A 26,328-nucleotide genomic window follows, 5' to 3' on the forward strand; every position below is an offset into this window, starting at 1 on the left:
AACCCTGTGGCAGCAGAGATCTCCCTCCTCAGCTCTCTCCCTACTTTTCCACTAGCGGAAAAGAGGGCAGGGCCGAGCCGATCCTGCTTGAAGGGCACGGGTGGATCTCTTCACCTTGGCGGTGCTCCACCACAGGTCAGGGGTGGTCCACAGGGGTGGCCGGTATCCCCAGAGCCGGGGTCCGAACGGTGATGGAAGCGTGGCCGGGGGAAGGAGCCGGAGAGGGCCGGCCAGGGGAGGTGGGACTGGAGGTGCTGTGTGCATGAGGCGGGGGGCCGCTCATCCCGGCAGAGCCTTGGTTTGGGGGGACCGAGCCCCGGTGGTGGCCTCAAGTCCTTCTCCCCTGGGGGGCCAGAGGATGCGCGGGGGTCCTGAGGGGCCAGGGTGGCCTCCTGATTCCGCATATAGGTAGGGGGGTACTGGTGGCCCGGCAGCTCCTGCGGATGTGGGTCACCCCCTCCCGGCGCTCTGGAAACCAGGCCGCCCTGTGGAGCAGCCCTCGAGGGGCGCCGCCTCCAGACACCCTCTTGGCCCTCTGCCGCTCCCGCCCCGGCCCGTCCCACCAGGCCGGGGGCTCCGAGCCCCGGAGCCGTCCCGGGGCGGCGGGGCGAGGACAGCAGGCGCCGCGATTCGCCGCTTGGGGGGCGGTGGGCGCCCGATCATGCATATTCATGAGCGTGATGTCAGAGGGAGAGCACAGCGCGCGGTGACCGCTCGAGAGCGCCATTTCCTGGAGGAGGCGGCGACGGCTGAGTAGGGGCGGACAGACGGACGGACGGAGGGACGGACGGACGCGTCGAGTGGCGCCGCGGTGGCTGCGCGCCGGCAGGGGGAGATCGCCCGGCGGTGGCGACCGGACCGGAGCGGACCTGACCCGACCCCACCGACCCGCACCGTCGCCCCGCGGCGGCTTCTACCGCGACTCGTTTCGGCCGGAGCCGCAGCCAGAAGTTTGAGCGTCCCCGTAGCCCCCCGAGCGAGCCCGGTGTCGGGCGGCGACGCGGGGCTTCCCCAGCCGCTGTCGCCGCCACCGCCGCCTGCAAGGGCGGTGGGAGCCCCCCGCGGCGCCGGGAGCAGGGGGGAGGATGGTGGTGCGGGAGCGATGGAGCTGAAGCGGAGCATGGCGATCCCGCGGCTCCTCGTGCTGGGACTCTGGGCTGCGGCGCTCCGGGACATCGCTGCCGTGGCAGGTGAGCGGGGCTGACAGCCCGCCGGCGGGGCAGTGCCGGCGGGGCAGTGCCCCCCGAGGTCTCTGGGCGCTGCGGGAGGGGCTGCGGGGCACGGCTCCTGCTGCTGACAGGGTCCCCCCGCAGGCAGCCCCCGCCTCGATGCCTCTACAGGTGTCGGCGGGGGCTGAGGGCGAGCGCGGGTTCGGCCGCCAACAGCGGCCAGATGCCTCCGGGCCGGTCGCCGCGGTGCGGGGTCCACTCGGTGCGGCGGCCGCGGGGCCTCGGGCAGCCACAGGTGGGGTCGGGGCCGGCCCGGTTTGCCCCTCTCGGCTGGGTGCGGGGGCTCCCCCGTGTTCGTGGGGCCAGCGGCGGGGCCAGCGACGTGGCGCTCGGGAGCCGGCGGTGCCCGCGGGGAGCCCGGGCTGTGCGAGCCTCGCCCGCCTGCGAGTAGAGCGGCGAGCTGGAGCCCGAGTAATCCTCCCCGGTGTGTGCGGAGGCACTGCTCTGGTATGTGCCTGGCGCGGGTCGTCGCCGAGGAAAGCCGGGCGCTAGCGCATTCCTGAGTGGCTTTTGTTGGTTTTCCCCTCCTGAACTCATATTCCGAAGTTTCACCTCCGTGTCGGCAGGGAAAGGCAGCGCGTTGGAGCGTCTCGGCGTCCCGACTTCGCCGGAGTTTAGCTCCGCGCTGCATGTGGAGCGATGTGCGTGCAGTGACACGGAGCTGGGGGGGCTGTGGCACAAGTTGGATCGCTAGATCAGTGTCCTAAGGAATCTGAGAAGCGAAAAGCCTTTGCTTTGGCGTGCATGAGCAGATTTCTTTCTCTCCAGTCTCAATATAACTTCACATAAAACACACTTTGTTCCTATGAATGAAAATATTCAGAGGTAGCAAGTTTAAAAAACAAACAAACATATATGTCATGTATTTTGACAACTAGTTTGTTCTCTTGCTGTCGGTGCTTACAACTGCCTAGTAAGAAATTTAGTACAGTTTGTTTCCTGTCTATACATTTCAAGACCTGCAGCTCTTACAGGTAGGCTTGGCGGAACCTATTTGGATGAGATTATTTCTTGCAAGGTCAAGAATGTTGTCAGGTGAGAAATCGTGAGTGGAAAAATAGAAGGAGGAATAGGTGGAAATTAAAATCCCTATTTGCCTCTTATGTGATTCTCCCTGATACCTACAGAAAGAGATGCTGCAGCCGAAACTGCATTTTTGTCATGTGAATTTATTTAAAATCCCCAGTATGTAATTCTTCATTTCAGTTGATATTGATGGAGGGATTATACCTGTTCCATGTGTACAACTCAGACTGAACACTTGTACTGTCTGTTAATTTCCTACATCATTAATTTCTGTACAAAATGAAAACCATAAAGGGTCTCTAACAACATTTCTTTGTTTAATTTGTGACTAACTCTTTCAGCATGGCAGTCTGAAGGAAGCTTAGTAGTTTGGTTTTCCATGAAGACACATGTAATGAAAGTGTCTGTCAAGTTGTGCGTGTGTTCAGCAGCCTGGCTACATTAATTTTCTGTAACACAGAGAGAGCTGCTATGAAGCTTTCATGTTATATTCCACTATCATGAGGGGTGAAAGGGAGGATGCTTTCTGGCATGCACTGGGACATGTTGTTTGTGTTACGTTTGAGTTAAGTAATGTGAGGTTAGATTATCCTCACCCAAGGTGATTAAACCCTTAAGCCTTAGCCCAAACGAGCTGTAGCAACTAAACTAAAATGATCTGGTTTCCAATGCTGTGAATTTTTGTCAATTAATAACAGCAGATAGAAAGGCAAAAGACTGAGTGTGGGAAAACAGCTGTTAGCAGGCTGGGGGATCTCATTAAGAAAAGGAATAAAGACCTTCTGCCTGCGTTCTGCATTTGTTCCCAGACCGCTGGTACTCATCTGGGTGCCGGCTGCTCGTGGCAGAGCGCTGGCTGGTCCCAAAGTGTTGGTTCCCCTTCTCCCCACTGTTACAAGCACACTGTGAGTTCTGCTGCTGCTGCGCTGCCCTGTGAGGTGGTACCCTCATGGCTGTGAGAGGGTGGCATTTTGGCAAGAATGAAAGGGGCACATCAGAAATCTGTGTTGGATTACTGATAAGACTGTAACAGAGTTTGAGAGCAACAGGGCTGCTCTGGATTTCATTACTGTTGTTTTTCTTTGTGGCTCTGGGGGCTAGTAAGGCATGCTGTGAGAAGCTGACCAGCTAGTGAACTGGGAGAAGTTGTAATGTATGGGATATACATGGCTGGGCAAGAGTGATGGAGTCATTTTTTTATGAAGGATGTGGAGTCCACTGCCACTGCATAATATTGAGTTAGGCTAGACCTGTTCTGGTCTGTCAATCCTGTGCCACTGCATAGGAAATGGCCACTCTCCCTAACAAAACTAACTTTACATTTATTCTCTACCTTCCTGCTTTCCCACAGTCTCCTTTGATCTTCTGGTTCCTCCTTTATATGCCTTTCTTTCTTAAATGCACTTAGATAGTTGGCTTCCGTGTCTTCTCATGGTAACAAATTCCATATATTCGCTTCTGCTTGAGGGAAACACTCCCCATCCACCCACACATGTAACAGTGCTCCAGGCCAAATTCTGATCACTTCTGTGTCAATATAAGCCTGAGCAGCTCCACCAACTCTGGCCCTGCTGCTTTGGGGTCGCAATGGTATAGCTCTGGGTGCAATGTGGTCCTTTGGCTGGACTGGAGGATCCTCCAGGGAGGATCATTGGAGCGCACACCCACATCACGCAACACAAATATCTATTCTCTAAACAGTTCTGCTCCTCAGCAAGGTATGCTGTGGAATAGGCTTTGCTTTCATGGGTTTTGCAAATTGCAGAGAAGCTCTCTGTAATGCAGGGGAACAGTGTACGCTGAATAACAAGACATAATTGATTCTTTCTTATATCCAAGCTCTTTGCAAATGCATACAATGGAGCAAGCACGATGATTTCTTAGCAGCACAAGAGCACCGTAGCTTAAATTCAAGCCTGGGGAAAAGGGGGAGGTGTGGTAGCCTATTGAATGAATGCAGTTAGCACTGCTGGATCACTGACACAGTGAACCTCCCAGCATTTGCCTGTCTGTGCTTGGGCACTGCTCTGCAGAGCCTCACCCTGCTGTTACATGAGTTGGAAAAATCCCTATGTATACACTGAACTACCACTTTTCTCCAGGAATTTTGCTTTCAGAGCTTACATTTGACTATTGCTTAGCAGACATAGTAGAGCAGTACTGAAACTAACACACTGTCTCAGTGTGTGCTGGTAGGGTATGTAATTCCAGTCCACCAACCTAGAGTAATTTGCTGTACTCCAACCCCCCTTCTTCTGGGGGTGGGGCGGAGTAGTATTTTTTTTTTAGGTATGAAATTTACAGGACCTCCAATCAAATTAAAGGTGTCCCAGGGTCAACCCGTGAAACTAAATTGCAGCCTCGAGGGAATGGAAGATCCCGAGATGTTGTGGATCAAGGACGGAGCAGTGGTGCAAAGCGTAGACCAGGTGTACATTCCAGTAGATGAAGAACACTGGATCGGCTTCCTCAGGTACAACAGATGCAGAGAAGGAAGAATAACGTGGAAACTATTGCACAGTTTTCTGCTATCAGCTATATCTATGCAACAGCAGTGCCCTCAGTGGGGCACGGTCCTTAGGTCAGCAATTCAGTATGTGACAAGGGCGTAACTGAGAGCAGAATTGAAGCCACTGAGCACTGAGATTTTATGCACTAGAGCCGTATTGGTTTCTTGATTCCTGTGGGGACAGGTGCTTTGCTAATGCCTGTGATGCTTGAGACATGACTTCAAGGTGAAAAGGATGTTCTTACCTTGTTTGTTCATCTTGTTCTACCATGCAGCAGTATAAATAGGTTTTCTCCCTCATACTCATTGCGTTGTCTTACTCTCTCTTTTGAGCTGTCAGTCTGCCTAAAGGGTGAGGATTGTTAATTGAAATGAGACTCCCGGGACTACATCCCCTTCCTTTCTTTGGGTAGGTGTGTTTGTCACCTGAACCATTCCTGATTCATTTTGCAATGAATCCTAATTTGTTCCTAGTATGTTTACACCACATGGTATTGGTCCTGCCCCATTCAGAGGAACAGAAACTCTTCTTCAAAGCAGCTCTCTGTACCTTTATTTCAGCAGAAGAGGCATGTCAGGTAGTTCTGGAAGTACTGAGTTAAACAAGACCCAAGGGTCTGCTCTGTCTTTTTTTGTGCATTAAGAGAGCTTGTACAAACAAACATGCCATCACCACGAGAGCTCAAAACTCTTGACTGACTGAGAATCACTCTTCCCTGAGCTCTGGCTTCATCTCCTATTAGGTTTCTTGGATTGACATTTCACAGTCTCCAATTCCACCAACCAAAAGTTCTATGTTAAATCTCACCTGTAAGAAACATTTTGATAGGAAAAAACATCTGCGCACAGTAAAACTATTGCATAATCATATGTTGTGGAAACAGTTTGTCTTGAAACTATACTGTTTACTTCCCCCCAGTTCCACTAGTTAACTCTGCCCCTCAATCTCTTGGTCTGTTCTCCTTTCTTGCCTCTTGTTTCCTTCCACTTATCTCTGCAGCACCAGAGATAAGTTAGGATGCTAAAGCTGGACGTGTTTGTGTCTTTTTCTCCTTTTTCCTTTCTTCTCCTAAAGCGACCATTTCTGCCACCCACTGTGTGGTGCAATCGCTGTGTTTCAGAACATGTGGTTGGATGGGCAGGACAGCTGATGCTATTTGAAGTTCCAGCTCTGAAAATCAGGCTGTAGTGGGTCCATTTTGTGCATTTTGGCAAACACTTTCCCTTTTCTGTCTTCCTTCCTGAGATGTTCTTCCCCTTCTCCAAGGAGGACTATCAGTGTTAGAAAGGCGGGCATCGGATCTATGGAGGAGCCCTGCATGGCGGCAGACCCGTGGCTGCACATCCTATGAGGGGCAGTCAACATCGGTGCATTGACAGGCACTCAGAATCATACTGGCACCTTTCGTAGCTGAGGCCTTGTTGCTTTGGGACCAAATTCTGCCTTTGTTCACCATGCACTGGAGCAGGCCAACATAGCCTCTTGAAATCACAAACTCAGAGGCCCAAGGAGCTTTGCAACTCTTGGGATGAGAACAACACCGAGTGCAGTTGAGGTGAGGGGGGCCCTTTTTTGACCCACCTGTTCCTTTATGAGGCTGTTGCCAGTCCTGTCACCTAACTGAGGCAAAAACAGTCAGGCTCGTTGGAGGCTTGCAATTTGGAGTTTCCTGCTATCTCAGATGCTGTAGGCCAAGCTGTCGCTCTTGAAGGCTAGCTAGAGTCATGATTAAGGATTGAGATGACCAACCCTTCCTATCCTGAGAGGACACAGATGACTGGTTTTTTGCGAGGTTGTTTTGGAGGAAGGCTGGCTGCTCTGCTGGGGACTCTCTGCACCCACTTTAGAGAGGAGCCTCCCATCTCCGCTGTTTTGCCACATGCTTTGTGCTGGCTGGCTGTTGATCTCCTCCCCAGAGCTGGCTGTGTCTCAGTGGGTGTTTTCCGTGTATCTGGTTTGCCAAACAGTGAAGGGTCCTTTGGGGCAAAAACATGCTTTATCCACATAAAATATCGATATGGCTTTTGACTTTTTTCAGCTTGAAATCCGTCGAGAGGACAGATTCTGGGAAGTACTGGTGCCAGGTTGAGAACGGGGGGAAGAAGGAAGAATCACAGCAAGTGTGGCTCATAGTGGAAGGTAAGGAGTAGTAGTAGTGCTGGTTTCCTTTCAGGGCTGACCCACCAATATGCTCTAGGTTGCAGTGATGAGAGCAGATTGCTCCAGTGACAGGCTTCTTGGCTCTGAACCGCTGCTAACTGCAGTGAAATTGCTACAGAGCAGTAGTAAGAAATAGGAAAATTGCATCAAGGAGCAGAGCTGTCAGTTCATTGCCTTCTGGTTTTATTTTGGCATGTTAGGAAACAAGATCCTTTCATGCACACACATTTCTTTCCAGCTCTGAAATCCATTGTTGCGTTCATCTCTAAATACTTTGTAGAATTGAAAGAGATCCTTGGGGCTCATCTGGCCCAACCCACTTCCCAAAGCAGGATCACAGCCCGGTTCTGTGTATCAGCCAAACAGGTCTTGGAGGGCAAGGTACAGTTTTAGCCCGGTGCTGAGTTCTGGGAGAAGTGCTGTACAGCAGCACTTCATGGCTGTGACTGTTCCATGTGGCACTGTTTGTCCAGGGTTTTTTGATAAGAACAACTTCTATATGGTTGTCCAAAAATAACCCAAGGCAGTGTGGATTGGTGGCTTCTTACTGTCTCTAGTTTCATTTCCCTTGAGCCATGATTCTGTTAGATCCCAGAAGCTAGTAGTCATAGGATGGCTTAATATTTGGTGAAGAAGTTGACAGGAACAGTACATTGGCAGCAAGAAGTGGCTTTTTGGATGTATTTGGTAGCATTTTGAGCCAGAGCTGAATTGACAGTCTTAAAGAGGGGGGAGCAGGGAGGGTGTTGTGGGAGATGGTGTGGTCTGGGTGTTTTACAGCAAAGATTTCACTGACTCAGAGCCATGGAAACATTCATAGCAGCTCTCACAGGAAAAGGAACACTTAAATTCTGCCTTCCATAAATACCAGGCTTTTGTCCACCTAAATTTTCAGGTGCAGTTTCAGCCAGAGAACATTGTTTACAGCTTAAAATGCTCTCTTTTGCAGAGTTTGTATTTCTGTTCCAATTACCAGGGCCTGCTCCAGAGGTGGCTGCATCTGCATGGTGGGTGCATTAGGAGTGATTGGGTAGCTCAGTGTGCTAAGCTATCTGATACAAACAAGACACCCTTCTGGACAGCACAGGCAAAAAGTATCAAAGTCACAAAAACCAGCTGCAGCTCGGTAGGGGGGGAGTGTATTGAGAATAAAGGCCAAAGCTGAAAGTGGAAGCGAAAAAAATGGAGCCAGTCGCCTTTATGGGAAAAGTAGTATGGTAGCAGGTAGTTAAACTTGAACTGAGCATGTAATCATGTGCTAAGGGAGTTGGGGAATAAAATTAAAGATTAACAAGTAGTGATAAAGAGTGGGATTTTAAAAATGTGTCAGCTCTTAGCATAAAAAAACACTTGGCAATGCAAAAGCCTTTCAGTCCCACCTTCACTGTTATCTCTATGTATTTCTTCCCTGGGTGTACCAGCTTTGCCTAGAAATGATTACTCTATTGATAACAACTGTTGTCCTCTTGGACTGAGAGAGGATTTTACTTGGGTGATTTTCAGCCTCCCGTAGGTGCTGACACCCTTCAGTGTGCCACACAAACAAGTGTGGACTACTGTTGATCTAACCTAAAGTGAGCTTGACTGGATTTCTGTGCTGTGTAATATCTACTTTGAGATCTACTTAGGTAGTCTATATCTGTCAGAATTTGTAGCAATGGCATTTGAACTGTCTTTGTAATAGAAATGTTTGATCTTATGAAATACTCATTACAATTTACAGAAACAAAATTATTTTACAAGTGTTTTCTAGTTTAGAAACTAGACTCTGGCCTTGCTGAGAACATGATAGTGTTTGTTGCCCAGAGAGGTGATCTCAGAGGCACACTGTGGAGTGTTAAAAATACAGATTATGTTTGTTACAGAACTTTCCCTCTGAAATTACACCTCTGACCACGTGGCTGTTCCTGGGGCTGCTAGCCCCCATTGGCTACAGCCAGAGCCCAAACCACACATGTATGGACACATTCCCCTGAATTGACACTGTCTAAAAACTGAGCTGTACAAAAAAATCAGCCTCGTAGGTTGGATGCTGGCTTGGAACAGGGAATAGGCAGGATCATTTCCTTGCTTTGCCGCTGATTTTCTGGCTCCTGGCTGCTCAGTGCCTCCGTGGTGCATCTGTGAAAGGGGCATGCTGGCGCTCACCTCTTGTACCAGGAACCGGGAGGCCAAAGGTGTTGCAGACAGCGAGCTGGCCAGGTAACATATGTGCAGTGCGGGTTCCTCAGCTGGATGAGTCAGCTGCACTCCCTAAGCTATGAGAGTTTTTAATTGTGGTCTTGTCTGATCTGTTTAGCTGCTCCCAAAGTGAGAAAACCTGCCGAACTGGGCAGGATCCACCTGAAAGGTTACCTTGGGTGTCATGGCAAATGGACAGGAGGCAGGGATCCTGCTCACAGGTAGAGAAAAGGTGATTATTTTCCCTTCTAATCTTCCTTGGAGAAGGAGGGCAAAGCAGGCAGAGGTATTGCAGCTGGTATCTGGAAAGCTTATTCATTTTTATTGTTTATGTATGAATGCAATAAAAAAAATGAAATAAAATATGTAAACAAAACCAAACAGTAAGCCATGTTGATGGATATACCTGTCCTGAACATTAGCTTATGCACAGATAGGCACCATTATTGCTCAAATGACCTATTTTTAGATCTGTTTTAGTTTGTTCATTTACTTGCCACTCTAAATGGAGTCAAGGAAGGCACAAAAGAACTGCCACCTGAAGGACACAAACAGCGACTGGACAGTCAGTGAAAGACTGAGAGTATCACTTTTGGCTGTAGCTTAGGGGAAATGTCAAGTGTTAGGCTTCTAAATCCCTGTTTAGGCACCTCCATTAATTGCCTACTGGTGGAGGTGCACAGCATCTACCACATCAGTGGAAACCCCTGAGCCTGCCATCTTTGGCCAGGGAGAGACAGTGTATTTTCAGCATGCGAATGCTCAATGTTTTTGGTTCCTCTGTTTCTGCAAGGCAACAAATCAGCAGTTTTCAGAACACATTTTTTCCAGCTGAGAATACCTGATTTAGGGGTAGATGCGGTCAGTAGTAGTTGTGCTTGATACCCAGAGATTTTAATATAAAAGGGAACTGAATGCTTCTCTGGGCTCTTCCGCCAACCATCAGAAGTACGTGCTGGCTGTCCTGCATGGGCAGCACTGGTGCTGATGGATGGTGAAGTTTGTGTTACTGGTTTGGAGCACTGAAACCACAAGAGTTTTGGCATTGCCCATAAGAGGAACCACATCTCTTGATGTGTTGAATTACACTCGACTATTGCCACTTAGAGATGACCTGAGGTAGTCAGCATTGCAGTTGCATTTTGCTCCCTGTGGGCCTGTTGTACCAAGCAAGTGTCTTTCCATGGTGGGGAACAGATAGTCACCAAGAGAGCTGCGTCCATGTTTCAGAGCCTTCAGCTCTGGAACAAATTACCCCTGACGTCAAGACAGTCTGTTTGTGGTGGTGTTACAGCATGCTAGAAGGCATCTCCAGTCAATTAAGCTTCAGAGAGAGCATTGCAAATGATCCCAGTTTCTCACCGGGGGGGTTTTTTCCTCATTCATGGGTTTGTTAAAGCCACTAGTTCAACACGTTCTCAAGCTTCAGGTTTTAATGCATGGCAAGAAGTATCTGCAGCTGGATTAGCTGTCTTCTAAAGTGGTGTCTGTCACTGTTAAAGTTATTGACTGTTGCCTCTTTAAACTCCAGTCTCTTCAGCTGAAAAATTGAGCAAATACTACCACTAAGAGCTGCTTCATAGGGGAGTCTTGAAGGACACTCAGTGAAAGTGGTTTTTCAAAGGCATTTTGGGAAGCAAGCACTCTTTCTCTCAGACTTCTAGTCGTAGTATTTAAACATTCATGCCCTGAGGTGATCCAGCGTATCTGACCCTTGGTTTTTATAAAGGGCTTAGAGGGCATCGAATTAGGGGTAGTGGCTGGGCAGATGGATGTCCAGTGTTCGGCACTGGTATTAGTGGAAATAAACAATAGACAGAAAGAGTGTCTCCAGTTATTGTCACTTGTCTGTTGCTCTTCTAGGTGTGCCCTACTTTACCGTGGAACCTGAGGATGTGTCCGTGTCCCCTAATGCCCCGTTTCATATGGCCTGTGCTGCTGTTGGTCCCCCTGAACCAGTGACAATTGTCTGGTGGATGGGAGACTCTAGAGTGGGGCTTCCAGACATCTCCCCCTCCATCTTAAATGTGTCAGGTAAGGCTGCTGCCAATGCAGGGATCAACTTTAAGCATCAGAAGAGGAGGGCTCTCTTCTGATCGTGCCTAGTGACACTGGGTAGCCACATAGTGTGAGAGTGGTGTTTGACTCTACATTAAGGGTTGAGGGGTCATGATCACATACAAAGCCAGATTGATCATCTCTCGGGGTGACGGTTGCTCAGTGTACTTTCTGCTGGTTTGAGGCACACAAGCTCTTAAGAGTTTGGGTGTGGCTGGCACTCTGTTAAAGGTGCTACTGAACAAATGATGCACTGGGTACCTCTTTTGTTCCACTTTGTGGAGGGTGTTCATGGTTATATTCAGTGACTCTCTTGGTGCCATTTGGCTTGTGACTCTCCAAGCATTCACATATAACAGATGACATCTCCTCCTGTGCACAGCCATCCCATGCACTGCTTTCCCCTCTCTTCCTTACCCCTGTCTCTGTTCGAATGCCCTCGTCATTAAAACCTAACTGCCTCTTGTAATTGTTTGACACTTGTTGTAAAGGTTGTAAAGGTTCTGAAGTGGGCTGGTTGATATCCTTTAAGACCAAGGTTTGCCCCAGAGCAGGCACGGTGGTACAGCAGCAGCGTCAGCAGAAGAACTTGCGAGCCAGTAGGTGTTTGGGCCTCTCTTCAGACCACTTTCAGGGAAGGGCAATATATATCTGCCAGGAACTGTCTGCAACTATTCTTTTAGGTACAAGAGAAGGTTCTTGCCTTCTCTTAAAGGTAACTTTATTCTAATTAGTTGTCTAACAGCTTTGTGTTATGTCTTCTCTTTGGTGCTGTTTTATTATTCTCAGCATCCCCGAGCCAAAGTGGAACTAGCTATTTAGAAAAGTTTTTACAGCTAAGAGTCATCTCTGGTGCCTCTTCATCAGTGTTAATGCAGGTACACGCCAGGTTGAGTTTCTTTTTGTACATCATGGGCCATCCTTTGAGCTATCCAATCCTATTCAGACTTCCCTTAGAACCTAATTTATATGCAAATCAAAACCTGATTCATGATTTGCAATGGTTTTAAATCATCGGCTCTCTCTCTTACATAACCACTAATGCTCTTCCAAGTTGGAAATGAAAACTGCTCCCTCACGATATAATCTTCCTGTTGAAATGGAAACTGAAAAGACAGATAGTTGAGAGGGAAAGACAATAAAAAAATAAGTCACCTTCCTCCACTAAACACATCCCATGGTGCCTCACAAAATTTTTGGCATTGTGGGGCAGTGGCATGGAGACCCAAAGAAGGATATCTATTCCTGGTGATTCTTCAGATGAATTGCTGTTGTATATATTCATCATCAGCACCTTTCTTTGCTTTTGGTGTTCTTTGGGATGTCCCTTGGGCAGGTCTTGTCTTTGCAACCGAAAAAATGTAGCAGGATATGACCTGCATGGTCAGATTACCAAAGCATATTGAAAAGACAGTTGGTGAGAAAACAGGCACTGCTAGCTGAATAAAGTATAAAATTCTGAAGAAAATAATAATAAAGTACTGGATAGAAAGCAAATATTTAAAAGGTTTAACAGTACTGTATTTGGAAAGCAGTGCTGGCATGGTGTTAGAGAACAAGCAGTTCTTGGTTTGTGGTGTGTTTTGTATTTTCCTTGGGGCAGGGCTGTGTTTGCTTCTTTCTTGGGACATGCCTGCCACATCAGGTGCTGCTCTGCTCTGCTGCCTGGGCTTTAGCCTGCTGACTGCATTTTTTTCTCATCCACGAGGACGAGTGGAAGAAGCTAAAATACTCTGTCCTTTAATTTTACAGCACTCCCTCCTCTCTTCCTTTATGCCTTCTGTGCAATGCCATTAGTCCCAGGCTTGGGAGATGAGTCAAAGGGCAAAGACATGGTGCAAGCTGCTCTGTGCAGCTCTGAAATAGTTTTCCTTCCTAGAATGTATGCCCACAGTGTGCCAATCCTTGACTTTTCTCAGATACAGCTCCGCAAGGCAAGTCAGGGCCAAGTCAAGTGAAAATAGATGCTGGACACGGTTCTCCAGGCAGCTTTGCAAATCTGTCTCAATTCTCATTAATTTGCAATACACATGCTTTTTGGAGCAGCCAGACATCAGTATGATGCCATGTTCAGCCCCTGTGGGATGCACAGAAGACAGGGAGCCTAATTCTTACTTGTATCACCCCTGGAAAGTGCTTCAGTGCTGGTGTAGTAGCATTTAACTTACATTTCCTTTATGTGTCTTCAAAAGTCTAATGCAAGATGAGGGACAGGTGGGCATTAACTTGAAATAGGCAGCATCTGGTTGGAGATCTGCCTGGGCTTATAACTCGCTTAGAAGATGGCTGTTGCTCAGGTGCAGGCTGAGGTCCAAATCACTGGGCATTATATAAGCTCATGGTTCAACACAATCTTTACTCCAAAGAATTTGAGAAATGGACATCTACTTATCGAGCACTGTGAACTGTGTCCCTGACAGATTCTTCCTTCTTTTTCAGTGCTTTCTGAAGCTCTTGTGAAAGCTTTTCTATATTACCACACTCTCTCCGTTAAAAATGCGTTTAGCACGTTAATTACGTGGAAATCCACATGCCTTTGATTGGCACCCAGCTCAGTCCTGCAACTGCCTGTACAGATTGAGCTGGATGTCACAAATAATTGAAATTCTCCTGAAGGTTGAAGCTGGATTATATAGCTGTTTGTGTTTCCTTTCCTTTTCTTGGCTTATCTCCAGGTATTAATCAAAGCACAGTTTTCTCCTGCGAAGCTCACAACATAAAGGGATTGTCTTCATCTCGGACAGCCACTGTTCAAATTAAAGGTGAGAGTGCAAGAAACTGGGTAAGGGACTCAGGTTTGCTCTCTGGGGAGGGAAAGTAGGGCTCCTTAATGCAAGGGGTTGCCTCAAAGCTGCTGGCAGCCAGCACCAATTTTAGCTCCTGGCAGTCAAAACAATGCTTTGTACTCTAACGGCACTTCCCACTTCCTATGCAGGACCATATCCCAGGCTGTTGAAAGTAAACCACATCTGATTGAGGAGTGGAAATGTGATGTCAAATAACAGTTTCTCCTTGAAAAGGAGAGAGCAGGGACAGTCAAATTGTTTGTGGGAGATGAAGCTGATGTAAATCTGTAGCTGGGGAAATCTTTCCTTCTTGGAGATAGATGGGTCTTGTTAGAGCTAAAGAGGCCATTAATTCTGCTTGCTTCTATTATTATCACATTTGATGCTGAAAAAAGTCAAGGAAGTCGATCACCAGTGGCCAGTAAGGTCTACTTATCCACACTGGTTTTATGGATTTTATTTTTTTTAATTCTTTGCTCTTTAAAAACAGAACAAATAATTCCTAGCCTGTGCATGACCAGTTGCCATTGGAAGTGCTCAGGTTGCTGTGACATTTCCTCTGTTCCTCCAGGTGACTGAAATGGGGATAATCAGAGCAATTAGTTCTTCCCCTCCTCTTCATGTTGAGATGCTTCTGCATTTATATTTTTAGTCGTGCTTTAATGCACATTTAATTACACGATCATCAGTTTCAGGAGAGGCATGGCACAAAAATCATTTGTTCCATATTACTCCATCACGAGTAAGAGCAAGCATTTATGTCTGTATCAGTATCACAACTCGTAGTTGTAGTAGTTAATATTCATTAAAGGACAGCTTAAAATCCAGCTGTAATCTACCACTCTTACAGTGTGTTTTTCTTCAGGACATTGTGGTTACTGCTATGCCAAGAATGCAGTGTGCTGAACTAGTAAGATTTATAACTTAATTTAAAACCATTTGGAGTTGTTGCCTTAAAGGCTTGTCTACACAGGGGAGTTAGTTATTGTGGAATATATCTTCTGTGGATATTTTTATCCTGGGATAGAATTTAGTTCACAAAGCTATTATGCTTTAAAAAATCTCATCAAGCCATAATTTGAAAAAACATTTAGCATAAACAAGCTTTTTTATTTTCTGAATGCTAACATAGATTATTATTATTTTTATTAACCAAGTTGAGAGGGTAAAGACCTCAGAATTCCCAGCAATTATATGTAGCCAAAAAGTACTCTATAGGGGTCAGTCATCAGCTAATGGATTCTGAGAGGGACACGTGTCCATCACACACTTTTGTCACACACACATGTTTTAGAGCTGAGAAAGAGCAATCTTAAGTGATTCAACAGATGTTGCACCAGTATGTGGCATTTCCTAGAGACAAAAATCAGGTTTTAAATAGCAAGTCCAGTGCTGTAGTCATAAAAGTTCTAACTGTAATACCTTAAAGATATCTAAAAGCATAGTTCTAAACTTACCTACATGATGAGGGTTTTCTAAATAGAAAAAGGTTGAAGATTCTAGTACAGCCCTTGTTAAAATTAAAGCAAAGCTCTTAACAAGGGCATCAGCAGGAATAGGAGCAGGCCCAAATAATGTTTGTTTAGTCCTTGATCCTATGAACATGCAGAATTCAGTGAAATTACTCCTGGAAGTATTTGTCTGTGTACATGCATGTTCAGGGCCTTCCTCTCTTGCACAAATCCATCTGCTAATGAGGACTCTTAAGTCTTTCTACAATTTATTAAACAATTAGTTTCTTCTGTTTCCAGAAGCAAATATTTTTACTAGGACATTTACAAACTGTTAACATTTCTTCCTATTTGTTGCTGTTGTTGTTCATTATCTATTCTCTGTAGGGCCCACAATGTGCTGGGTGTACTCCAAGCAGAAAATTACTGTTATTGTAGCCCACAGTCTCCAGTCATGAACAAAGCCCCATTGTTCCAGCCACTCTCCAAGCACAGAGGAAGTTAACTCTCATTGTGTTAACACTCAAGGTCCTATATTCAGACAGGCATTGCTCTCCTTTATATGTGGAGCTAACACTTTTAGGGTCCTATCCCGTGTTTCAGAGCACAACAGGAACAGGAGCCCATGTTTTTTTCCCAAGACACCATGGGGAAATGCATCTGACCTTTCTACAAATTGTGGAGTTTGGGGGAAAGGTGCTAGCAAGCCAAGCCTCCCAGCAGCTGTCTCCGTTACATAGGGAGTGTGTTAGCAGCCAATTATTTATTCTCACTGCTGGCATAGCCCAGTCCTCCTTTGGGTCTAACATCCAGTGTTGAAATTACATGTTGCTAAACCCAAAAGTTACAGTGTGTCTACAAAAGATTCGAGTTATGTTTCAACAATACCCAAGTAAGCAGTGAAAGCAAGCTTTTTTCTCCCCTAAGAGCTTACAAACCTGAACACCAACATCAAAAGAGAATGAAACAAAGATGCAGTAAAGTCTGAGTTAACTCACAAAGAACTCACTGCTTGTCTTCTATTCCAGACCCTTGTTCTGCTGCCTCACCTCCCCCCCCCATGCACCTGATTCTTATCTACATGGCAGCACCCTGCCCTGTGTCCTGGTAACTAGTTAACCAGACAACAAAGGCTTTATAGGGTTAATCTGTGTCACCATCTATTCCCTGCCCCATCCTCTCCTCTAGGCCCTCTGTAGAGATCTCGGAGGGGACTTTGGGCTGTGCATTTCTCCTGCAAGATGGCCCTGTGGAGATGCTGAAGGCAGCGTTATTGTGGTTCTCCTTGGTGCAGTGAAAGACAAAGATGCTCTCTGGCAGAGTAGAAGATGCAGATGGGGGAATCCTGGTTTGCAATTACTTGTCCACTGCTGCTTTCCACTGGATACAGCTCAGGAGAGGTGGAAAATTCGATCTACAGGCAGAGCCTTGTCCTGAGGACCTCTGGGTTTTTGAGGGAGGACTTCTGAGGGTACAGTTTGTTGAGGTACTACAGGAGAGGCATCACTCACGGCAGCAGTGTAGAATTTTTTAAAATTAGAAAAGGGTTAAGGGAGAGGTTAATATTCATGAAGCTGGAGTGAGGTGCCTGAATGATAACAGCAACTCGGGGTGAAAAAGAGATGGTGAAGGGTATATTGGAGAGAATAGGAAGTAACTATGTGGAATTACATGTGAGGAAAAGATAAGTTAAAGGGAAGCATGAAGGATCCTAAAAGGAAGCCAGGCATTCTGATGCTGTGCTGCAGTGGTAGGACACACGAATATCTGATTAAATGTCCACTCTGGGAATCCTGATTTTGTTCCTGGCTGTGCCCTTAATTTGTAGAGTGGTATCAGCCATGTGACAGGCACTCCCTTTGCTTTGAATTATCCCTCTGTAAAACAGTTTATTCATCCCAAGCCTGAGGCGCAGTTTTTGGTTCAGGCTCCATCCCAGGGAGCTTCAGTAGGAGTTTGCAATGGACACCTGGAGGCAGCGCTTTCACAGCACAAAGAGGTCTACTGCAAATCAGCTTCAGGGGATTCGGGTCACTACAGTTAACCACTCTTTGCCTGGTGCAAAGAGCTGGTGTTGGAGACTGCACTGAGAGACTGAGAACCAGGGGTGGGACTTTAAAGCCCTGATTTGGTTCACAGTGTAGGTCCACAGGCAACTGTGTGCGCAGTGCTGAGTCATGCATTGTGATGAAGGGGGCAGGGAAGAGAGCCGAGTAGGGAAGGTGTAAACGTCACAGACTGGCATTACCATCAAAGAGATCAACTGCTGCCTGTATGCCAGGCAGTGAAAGAATGGCTGCCAATAGCTTGTTCAATGTTAAAATAATAGTTTCATTCACAACTGTCAGGGACACTCTCTAAAGATATGATATTGTACCATTTCTGTTAGTGATTTCATTGCATAATTTCTAGCCTCAAGCCTCCTCCATTTCCCTGTGAATACCTGCTCAGTTCTGTGTATGCTGAAAGGTCTCTTTGTTTCTTTTATAGCCATGCCTCTCACGCCTCTCAATGTAACTGTAAGCCAAGTCACCAGCAGCAATGCCAGTGTGGTCTGGATACCAGGATTTGATGGCCGTGCACCCCTCCATTCCTGCACTCTTCAGGTACGGCTTCTCTGGATTGTGCCCTGCCCTGCGTGAATAACAGGACTATACTGAGCCGGGTCATTTCCTGGGCCATCTTTTGCTCTCACAACTTATTTGTAGCAGTGTTTGAATTCTTATTTCACAGTATTAAAACATAAAAACTTAACAGGGTGCAACTTGGGGCGTATATAGGTGCCAAAGAGCAGGTAATGAACTTCATGCTCAAAAGTTAAGAATTAGAGACTGGCCCCATCCTCCCTCACGACAGGTTATCACTTCAGTTGCTTCCGTAAATCCAATAATCCGTACAGATTATTACACTGCAGCACACATGAAGCACCACAGCACTCTGTGGGAAGTGCCCATGAGTAGCTGTAGCTGCAGTGTGCTCATTCCTCCTGCTAGCATGGAGCAGCTGCCCTATGGTAACTTATTCACATGCAAGTGCCTGTGACTCCCATGACAGCTGAGCCCTGTGCTTTGCAGTGTCAGAGGAAATGCAGGAATCTGGACATACCAGTGAGTCCGAAGGATAAGGAGCTTGCAAAATATAGGATGTGGTACAGGAAGGGTAGGAATGGTCAAGGCAGGAGATAGATTGGGCTTTTTGGTACAAGGTCAGGCCTATTTGCGTGTTTCAGAGTAATATTAAACTCTGCCTCTAAATCTTAATTGGTTTTCCATTGTCAGAGACCAATTCTGCCCAGAAAATCGAGGGTGACAATATCTGTTAGCTCTACTGGTGCAGAGTACTCCACATCTCTTGGACTGCTTCTTAAGGTCCAATTACGACGGATTAGTGGGACGGGGGAGACCTCCAGGCTCTTGGGTGCAAGCCCATAACCTGGAGGGTGAATGCCCTTCCCCCCTGCCCCCTGCCTCGTGGCTTGCGACCCCGTAAGGAGCTCACAGACCACCAGGGAGGGACAGACGAAAGAGGAAGTTTATTGTGGGGTAGGGGTTTATAAGGCTTTTAGGAGGGTCAAAGGGGAACCAATGACAAGTTCAGGGACATACAGAAAAAACCAATCAGGTAAGGAGTCAACAAGGAAGGGGTTAACAAGGACCAATGAGAAACACCTCAGGACACCTTCCCAGGACACTCCTGTATGGGAGACAAGTCCCTCATAGGGGGTGTCGGGAAGAAGAAACAGTGACTTTGCAAAAAATACAAAAAGCCATTTTGAAACCTGTTTAAACCACATTAAAAACTTCTGTTTCTATAACATTTGAGCTGTTTTCTTCTTTTTCTTCACTAGTCCATCTCTGACAGGACTTCTTCCATCCTGCATATGGCAAATCCATCGCCACATCCAGCAGTACATGTCCAAGTACAGGGAGAGTTAGTTTCTACCACTGCACACTTAAAGGTAGAATCAGACCAAAGAGCAGGTAGCCAAATGTCAAAAACAAATGGTGATTCCTGAAGTGGGCTGTGCAAACACAGCTAGGCACAGTCCCCATGGATTTATCTGCCAGCTGGGAATATTAGACCCCTCTGCTTTCCCTGCCTGATTACAGCAGCATTTTGAGCTGGAGTGGAATTTCTGTGGGGTGTTGCCAACTATGTAGAGGAGGATTATAAACTCAAGGTAATGCTGGAAGCAGTCTAGCTAATTTAATTGCAGTCTACTTTTTATTTGGAGAGGAAACCAGAGATTTCATGCTTTGATGTTTATTTTCTTTCATAAGTAAAAGAAACCATCATCTTGATTTAACTCATTGGCAGAAAGAACTCCTGAATATAGCTGGCCGTGGTCTCTGGGTTTTGTTGCTGCTTCTGTTCTTGTTCGATGTCAAAAATGGTTTTCTTCCTCTGTTTTACAATGCCAGTTATCTCCGGTTGGAATAGCCTATTCTCTCTGGCTTGCTTGCTGCAATGCTAATCACCCTGGGGTTTAAGTTCCCCCTCTCACTTTTGGCAGGGGCAGGAGTGGGGGATGGGACATGTGGAAAAGCTCTGAAGCAGAGCTGCTCACTTTCTGTCCACTCAGCAGTCTCTCACCCCTTTTCTAAGCCTTTTCTGTTCGGTTTGGGGAGGATGAAGTTCCTGCATTTGAGTCTGGGAGCAGAGTAACTTGGCAATAACCCTCCACTGTCAGAAAACCATGCTTCCTCTGACTCCCACATGGAGAGATTTTGTGTGAGACATTGACCCACATCTCCATGTGAAAATGCACGTGTTCCTGGCTCGTCATGATTGCACTTGTGCTTGGAGCCTCCCAGAAGAAGAAGAGGGATTGGAACTTTGCTGTGCTTTTCTGGCACTCGGGGTTGCAGCGGGTGCGCCAAGAGCACCACTTTCAGACAGGCAGATTGCTCCTGGGATCAGGGCAGGGAATAGCAGTTTTTTGCTGTTAATACAAACCATGTTCCAGGGTGTGAAAAGGACAGATGCAAGAGCACCAGCTCTTGAAACTGTTGAACAGAAACACATCATCAAGCAGACAGGGTTTTACACAGAAGTCAGCTTGTTTTTTTCCTGCTTTGGATGACACTGATAATGACAACAATATGCTTCTCTGTTCGGGAATTTTGAGATTCTTCCTTTGTATTAGGCAAATAAATCAGTGTGCCAGAACTGTACATGAGAGTGAGCGGAAGGGTGGTGAGAAAGGGAAAAATGCTGCTGCTTAAAGAATATAGAGTCCGTATGACTATTTCACTTTTGTCAATACACCCTGATTTTACTCCCAGCTTTGCTATTTCATATGCACTTGAGAAGAAAGTCTGAGCCTGGGAGCAGTGCAGTGATTTCTTCTGTATAAAAGTAGGAACATTGAACCTTTCTGTACCATAAAAGCACACAGTGATATCAGATTTAAATTAACATTTGTGCTGCTTAAGAGCTCAGATTTGGGGGGAAAAAAAAGAAGGGTTGCAGGAGTGGCAAAAAGTTTCTTTCCAGTTTAATTTGCAACAGTTTAGTTGAACCAAGCCACTAGTGCCTACCATGTCTCTAATCCACTATAAAACTGAAAATATACAAAATTCTGAAAAAAAGAGTTCATCAAAAGGTGACAGTAGGCAACAGGAAAGTTGATCTACCAGTTTTCATTACTGCACTCAAAGCAACAAGGATGTTTCATTTTCTTTAAAGGAATAATAATCAACTGTAGAATCTGTAACACAGGTAAGGAAATGCTTTAAAATATGGAACCAAATTTTCAGCTGGTGGAAAATTGTTGTACTGCCAGGGTTAGAGTGATGTCACTTCATGATTCTTAGTTTGACAACTCCCTTTTTGGTATTTTAAGCACCACTGGTACTATATGTATTTTTACACATTTCTAAACTGACAATTAAATGGATTCTTATCCGTATGGACCTGTTGGTCCATATTGCTTATGGTAACTGTCATTTCTGTGTCACTCTTGGCACAGGTAGCTGAGTCACCAGATGGTGAGGAGGTCTCCACTGAAATCACCCCAGTGCCACCCTTTGCCTATGGAGTGCAAGGCCTGAAGCATTCTACCAACTACAGCGTTCGTGTGCAGTGCAGCAATGAGATGGGCAGCTCCCCTTTCACCGACAGGGTTTATTTCCAGACCCTGGAGCTTGGTAAGAAACAGCAGAGTAGAACAGGAAAGCAGCTCTGAATCTGAAAAAGAGGTGATGATGAACTTCATTAACTCCTTGCTTATTCTGAAATACAGGAAATGTTATTCTGTCAGATTCTGTCCACTTTAAGGGACTCCTAGAACAAAATAATGTGATTAACAGCAATGATGCACAATACAGAAATTGATCCAACCATGAGGCTTCTGCATGCTGATTGCATTAGCTCTCTAAGATTCTTGGGATCTATGAGAGAAATAAGAGATGCTGACCAACCTATCTTCTCCACTTGAAGCAAACAAAATGCTGGTGGCTTGCAGTTGTTGTTCTCTCTCCTCACACCCTCGCTCTTCTGGCTGATCTCAAGAGAGAGGGTGAAACTGTCATTTTCAGGGTGGATAGTGCATTATTTTCCTGCATAGAGTGACTGTGTTCTGTCCTCTGCTTTCAGCTCCAAGCAGCACCCCTCAAAATATCCACGTTATTCAAAGAGATCCCGGTCTGATTTTGGAGTGGGAAGGTGTGGCTCCAGATGTGCTGAAAGAAAATGTCCTAGGATACAGACTGGAATGGATTCAGGATAATGTAACTCAGGTAACAGATCAAGAAGGTAGCTGGACACAGTTGGAAAATGTTCATATTAAATTTTATAGGCATTAGGGTTCCTCATTCGTACCGAGGAACTAGATTGCTGGCATTGCTTTTGTATAAATGGATCTATTCTGATTTGAGAGAACTCCTCAGTATTTAGCCTCAAGATTTAGGGCCATTTCTTCCTTCCTGGCATACTCAGAATTCCTTTACTTAAATGTTCATCTGCAGACAGACCAGTTCTCCGTCATTCCTTGTACAGGAAGGACGACAGAGAGAGAATCCACTTTGCCCTTTTCTAATACTGTCCCAAAGGCAGCTGCAGGATCTCGGCTTTCTCTCTCCTGTGACTGGGCCTCAGCTTTCCAAGATGTACTTAACAAGTGAATGAGCTATACTGTAAATCACAAAAAGAAGGTTATGGATTCTTTTGTTTAATTTACAAAACATAGGGAGTTGAAAGGACCCTGGCAGGGTAGAAGGCCTTTCATTTGTTCTTCGGCACTGACCTTTCCCAGGTATCTATCAGCCTTTGAAGTTCACAGCATTTTTTATGGTTTCTAGCTTCCCAATAGGTATTTACGTAGTGCTTATTAGTGATGAACAAGCCTGTAATAGTAGACAGCTAGAGGGAAAAGAGACTTATTTCCTTTTTTGCATGACCCATTTCAGACTAGGTCAGCGTCATTGAGTGACAGTATTTTGAGTTCCCATTGAATTTACATTGTGTCGGTAGTGGCAGCCAAATCTTCATGGGTTTACTGCAGACAGTGTGTATGAAGAGGATCCACAAAACTACTGGAAATATGTTGGCCTTGCAATACTAAGTGAAAATTGGCCATGAAATTCAGAAGCCATTTGGGATTTGGTCAACAGGTTAGAACAGACAGACAGACTTGTCTCTTAGATTAAAACTGTCAGATGCTTTACAGTATGTTAGCACATCTTTGTGTTTAAAGCACAAGAAGGAGGTATATCTTTTAACAGCAGAAAAAACCACATTTCTATAGCAACTTGCATGGAAGGACCTCAAAGGAAGAAATCATTAAACCTCATACCTTCCTTATGCCTTGGGAAACAATTAGATATTTTTGGGAAGAGAATCCCAAGATGATAGCCCAAATTAGTGGCCAAACTGAGGTGAGAACCCAGGAATCACAACTTCTAACCCTTCTTATAGCACCAAAGAAGTACACGGTGATGTTTTGGTTTAGTTTTAAAGGTGAAGTTTTACACTGGATTCCTTTTAAGACAGTTTACAGTTTGTTATCATTTGCACTCAGGGGGAGATGATTGTGCAGGATACAAAAGCTAATCTCACAACGTGGAATCCTCTCAAAGACCTGATTATCAGGGTGTGTGTGCTGAACTCTGCAGGATGTGGGCCCTGGAGTGACATCTTCCTGCTTGAAGCCCAAGAGGTCATGGGTGAGTGTTCACTACCTTTCCTTCACTTTGAAGAAAAAGTTGAAAGTGCTGGGACTGCTGTTTTCTCTTACCCTTTTTCTTTCAGTGCTTACCACTGATTGAAACACGTGGCTTTATACAACAGCACACTTCATCAAGCAGATTAGAAATTCAATGATCTTTAAAGATCTGGTGTAAACAAAACAGCTTCTTACCACTACTGTGTCTTCTTTAACAGGGTTTTGCTGTGCTTAATGCAGAGCAGGAGAAGGGCAGATACAACAGAAAAGGTGCAAATGAAGGTTTGAAATCCTTAATTTAGGCTTAAGCCACACAAGAGTAAATGTGACAGAAAACTCCTCTAACATAGGTTCTCCTCTTTGATTTAATTTGAAGCCATTCCTGACTAGTTTCAGTGGAGCCTGATTCAAATCATGGCCCCACATGGGTTTGTAATGGTTTTACTGAATATGTTTATATTAAACCAGTTTAGCTGTCTCCATGGATTAGCTGAGCTACTGGTAGAAGAGGAAGATGATGGTACAGACACTGTATCATGGTATCTGAACTATGGGGAAGGATTTGTTGGGAGCAAAGAACATGCATGTGTGGAGTGCATTCCTAGTGACGAAGGGCAGGTAGGCTCACCTGTGGTGATTTCCTTGCTGCTTGTATTTCACAGTGAATGGGCAATGGGAGTCGGGCTGTGAAGAGGGGCAGGATGTTTTATGGGGAAATGGATAGAAGGGGAAGAATGCTGTTGCTTAGAAGGAAACTGTAAAACAACAAAGAGGAAGATGTTCCAAATAAAGATACAGATTGGTGATAAGAAATCTATGAGGTGAGATCATACAAAAATCCCAGTCTCCTGTGGCCCAATCATCATCTCTGATGATGGTCCACCTATTGCTGCTTTCTTCCCACTCCACAAATCTTTGAGGAACCACACAGACATTGATCGCTCCTGATCCTTCCATACTTACAGATGGCAGAGGGACTTAGAGTGGGGTTCCCAGGCAAGCAGGAGGTGGGGGATAGAGGCAGAGTAACTAACAGAGAATTGTAGCCTTACTTGCAGTAGTGCATCTAATGATGGTTTTAACCTGCACGTTACTCAGGTCCTTTGTCAGCTCAGTTCCTGTGATGAAGTCAGCACTGATGGTTATGTGTGAGCACATAGTCACTTTGGGATCAAAGCCCTCAAATTATTTAAAGCAGAATGAAGGGGTGTGGAGGTCCAGAGCTGACCCTGTGGAGGTTGGTCACTGATTCCATCAATTTTTTTCCTCCTGCTTTGTGATCAGGTTTTTTCTGTGGCACCCAAACACAGAGTAAAGTATCTGAAAGGACTAGGAGTTCTCTTTGGAAAATGACCATCACTGGCAAGAAGCCCCAGGGAATGTATAGGGTTTGCATTTAACAGGGAGCTGGAGTGGGAGAATCCTGAAAGCACTGTATATTGTTGTTTGGTTGTTTTTATTTACAAACCACTTAAAAAAAAAGTAGCATCAGGAGTGGTGCTTGTTTTGGTCAAATGCTTTCTGAAAGCATATGTATTTCTTCACAAGCATAACAGGCTGGAAGTAAAGGTTCACTGTGGAAACACTGACAGGCCTTAAACAGCAGAGCTGCAGAAAGACTGCAGTTTTGTTTCAGGCCTGGGAGAAAATATAAGTCGCTTCCTTTCCCAAAATAGAAAACTGGCACTGCTTCCTTTCTGTGAGAAATGCCAGGGGTGGTTTCTGACCAGCTCCCAGTGCGGCAATAAGGATGACTAAGCTTGTATAAACTTTAAGTTGAATTTGTCATCACAGCAAAGCTAGTGGGAGCTCCACCCTGCTTATGCAGAGATCTTGTGTGCTATTAACAAAGATTGTTTTAATATTTTCAGAAACATTCTCAATAGAAACTTCTCTCTTTCATTGCAGAGCGAGGAACAGAATGGTCTAGTAGCTTTTCCCTACCTGTAATCTTCATGACTGTAGGCAGGAAAAAACTCTTGGATTATGTTCTTTGCACATCTTTGAGATATAAACTTGCTGTGAAATAAAAGGGCTCTCATCATCAAAGGGCTCCTAAGTACTCTTTTAAACTCATCTAATAATACCGTCTTCTCTCTGCCTTGTGCAGTCTTAAGGCATATGCTGGTTAAAAAAGGGGGATATAGGAGATTGGAGAGAGACAGAGTTGAGAGAAGAGAGGCAGCTCGGTCTTTACTTGGGCTGCAGCCATTCTCTTGAGCTCAGTGACATGAGTGGGAAGCAATGATTTGTGGGCTGGAGTAGGAGAAGCAGTGAATTTCAGCATTCATTTCTATTTCTGACACATTTGCTATAAAATGTGGGATGGGCTCCTGATTCCCAGCAGTTTAGAACCAGGGAAAATAATTTTGTTTTGTTTTGTTTTCATCCACACTCCTTTCAGAGGGACTCCCTGGAAGTTGACCTAAATCCCCACCCTCTCACCAGGCCAGCTAACAGAGACTAGAAAAATAAGCCAAGAGAGATTTGTCTCACCACAGGGAGAAGGAAACCTTAGTGTTAACTATCAGAGAGGACCTTTCACATGAGTGTTGTTAGTTGTTTCTACCCTGATTGTTTGGCAGACACAGCCCAAGTGATTGGCTTGGGAATTGTGGGGAGGGTTCGAGTTACCTTTATTGTATTTGAGAAATACAGCTTCTGTTTCTGATCTCTCCCTCCTCATAAGCAGCCTTGAAGGGCTGGGTCAAAAGTTGCAGCAAGAGGTAGTATCATAAAACCCAAAGCCTGTAAAGCCTTCTG

General features: G+C 45.8%; 1 protein-coding gene across 5 annotated transcripts in view; it reads left to right on the forward strand.

Moving 5' to 3' along the window:
• Window positions 1-68: 68 nt before the first annotated feature.
• The window catches only part of TYRO3 (TYRO3 protein tyrosine kinase), a 44,937-nt gene continuing 18,677 nt past the window's right edge, over window positions 69-26,328 (forward strand). The window contains exons 1-9 of one of the 5 annotated variants that reach the window (XM_032689781.1): window positions 69-135; window positions 4,545-4,728; window positions 6,804-6,904; window positions 10,970-11,140; window positions 13,840-13,926; window positions 17,892-18,007; window positions 21,373-21,550; window positions 21,999-22,141; window positions 23,422-23,566. In XM_032689781.1, the coding sequence (XP_032545672.1) occupies window positions 4,547-4,728; window positions 6,804-6,904; window positions 10,970-11,140; window positions 13,840-13,926; window positions 17,892-18,007; window positions 21,373-21,550; window positions 21,999-22,141; window positions 23,422-23,566 (1,123 nt within the window). In that variant the 5' untranslated portion in view covers window positions 69-135; window positions 4,545-4,546. Of the gene's footprint in view, window positions 136-674; window positions 1,191-4,544; window positions 4,729-6,803; window positions 6,905-9,232; window positions 9,339-10,969; window positions 11,141-13,839; window positions 13,927-17,891; window positions 18,008-21,372; window positions 21,551-21,998; window positions 22,142-23,421; window positions 23,567-26,328 lie in introns of those variants that run through there. The other 4 variants (XM_032689780.1, XM_032689783.1, XM_032689782.1 and 1 more) reach the window with 4 other exon arrangements.

This window comes from Chiroxiphia lanceolata, chromosome 6 (genome assembly GCF_009829145.1).
Source record: "Chiroxiphia lanceolata isolate bChiLan1 chromosome 6, bChiLan1.pri, whole genome shotgun sequence".
Classification (NCBI taxonomy): domain Eukaryota; kingdom Metazoa; phylum Chordata; class Aves; order Passeriformes; family Pipridae; genus Chiroxiphia; species Chiroxiphia lanceolata.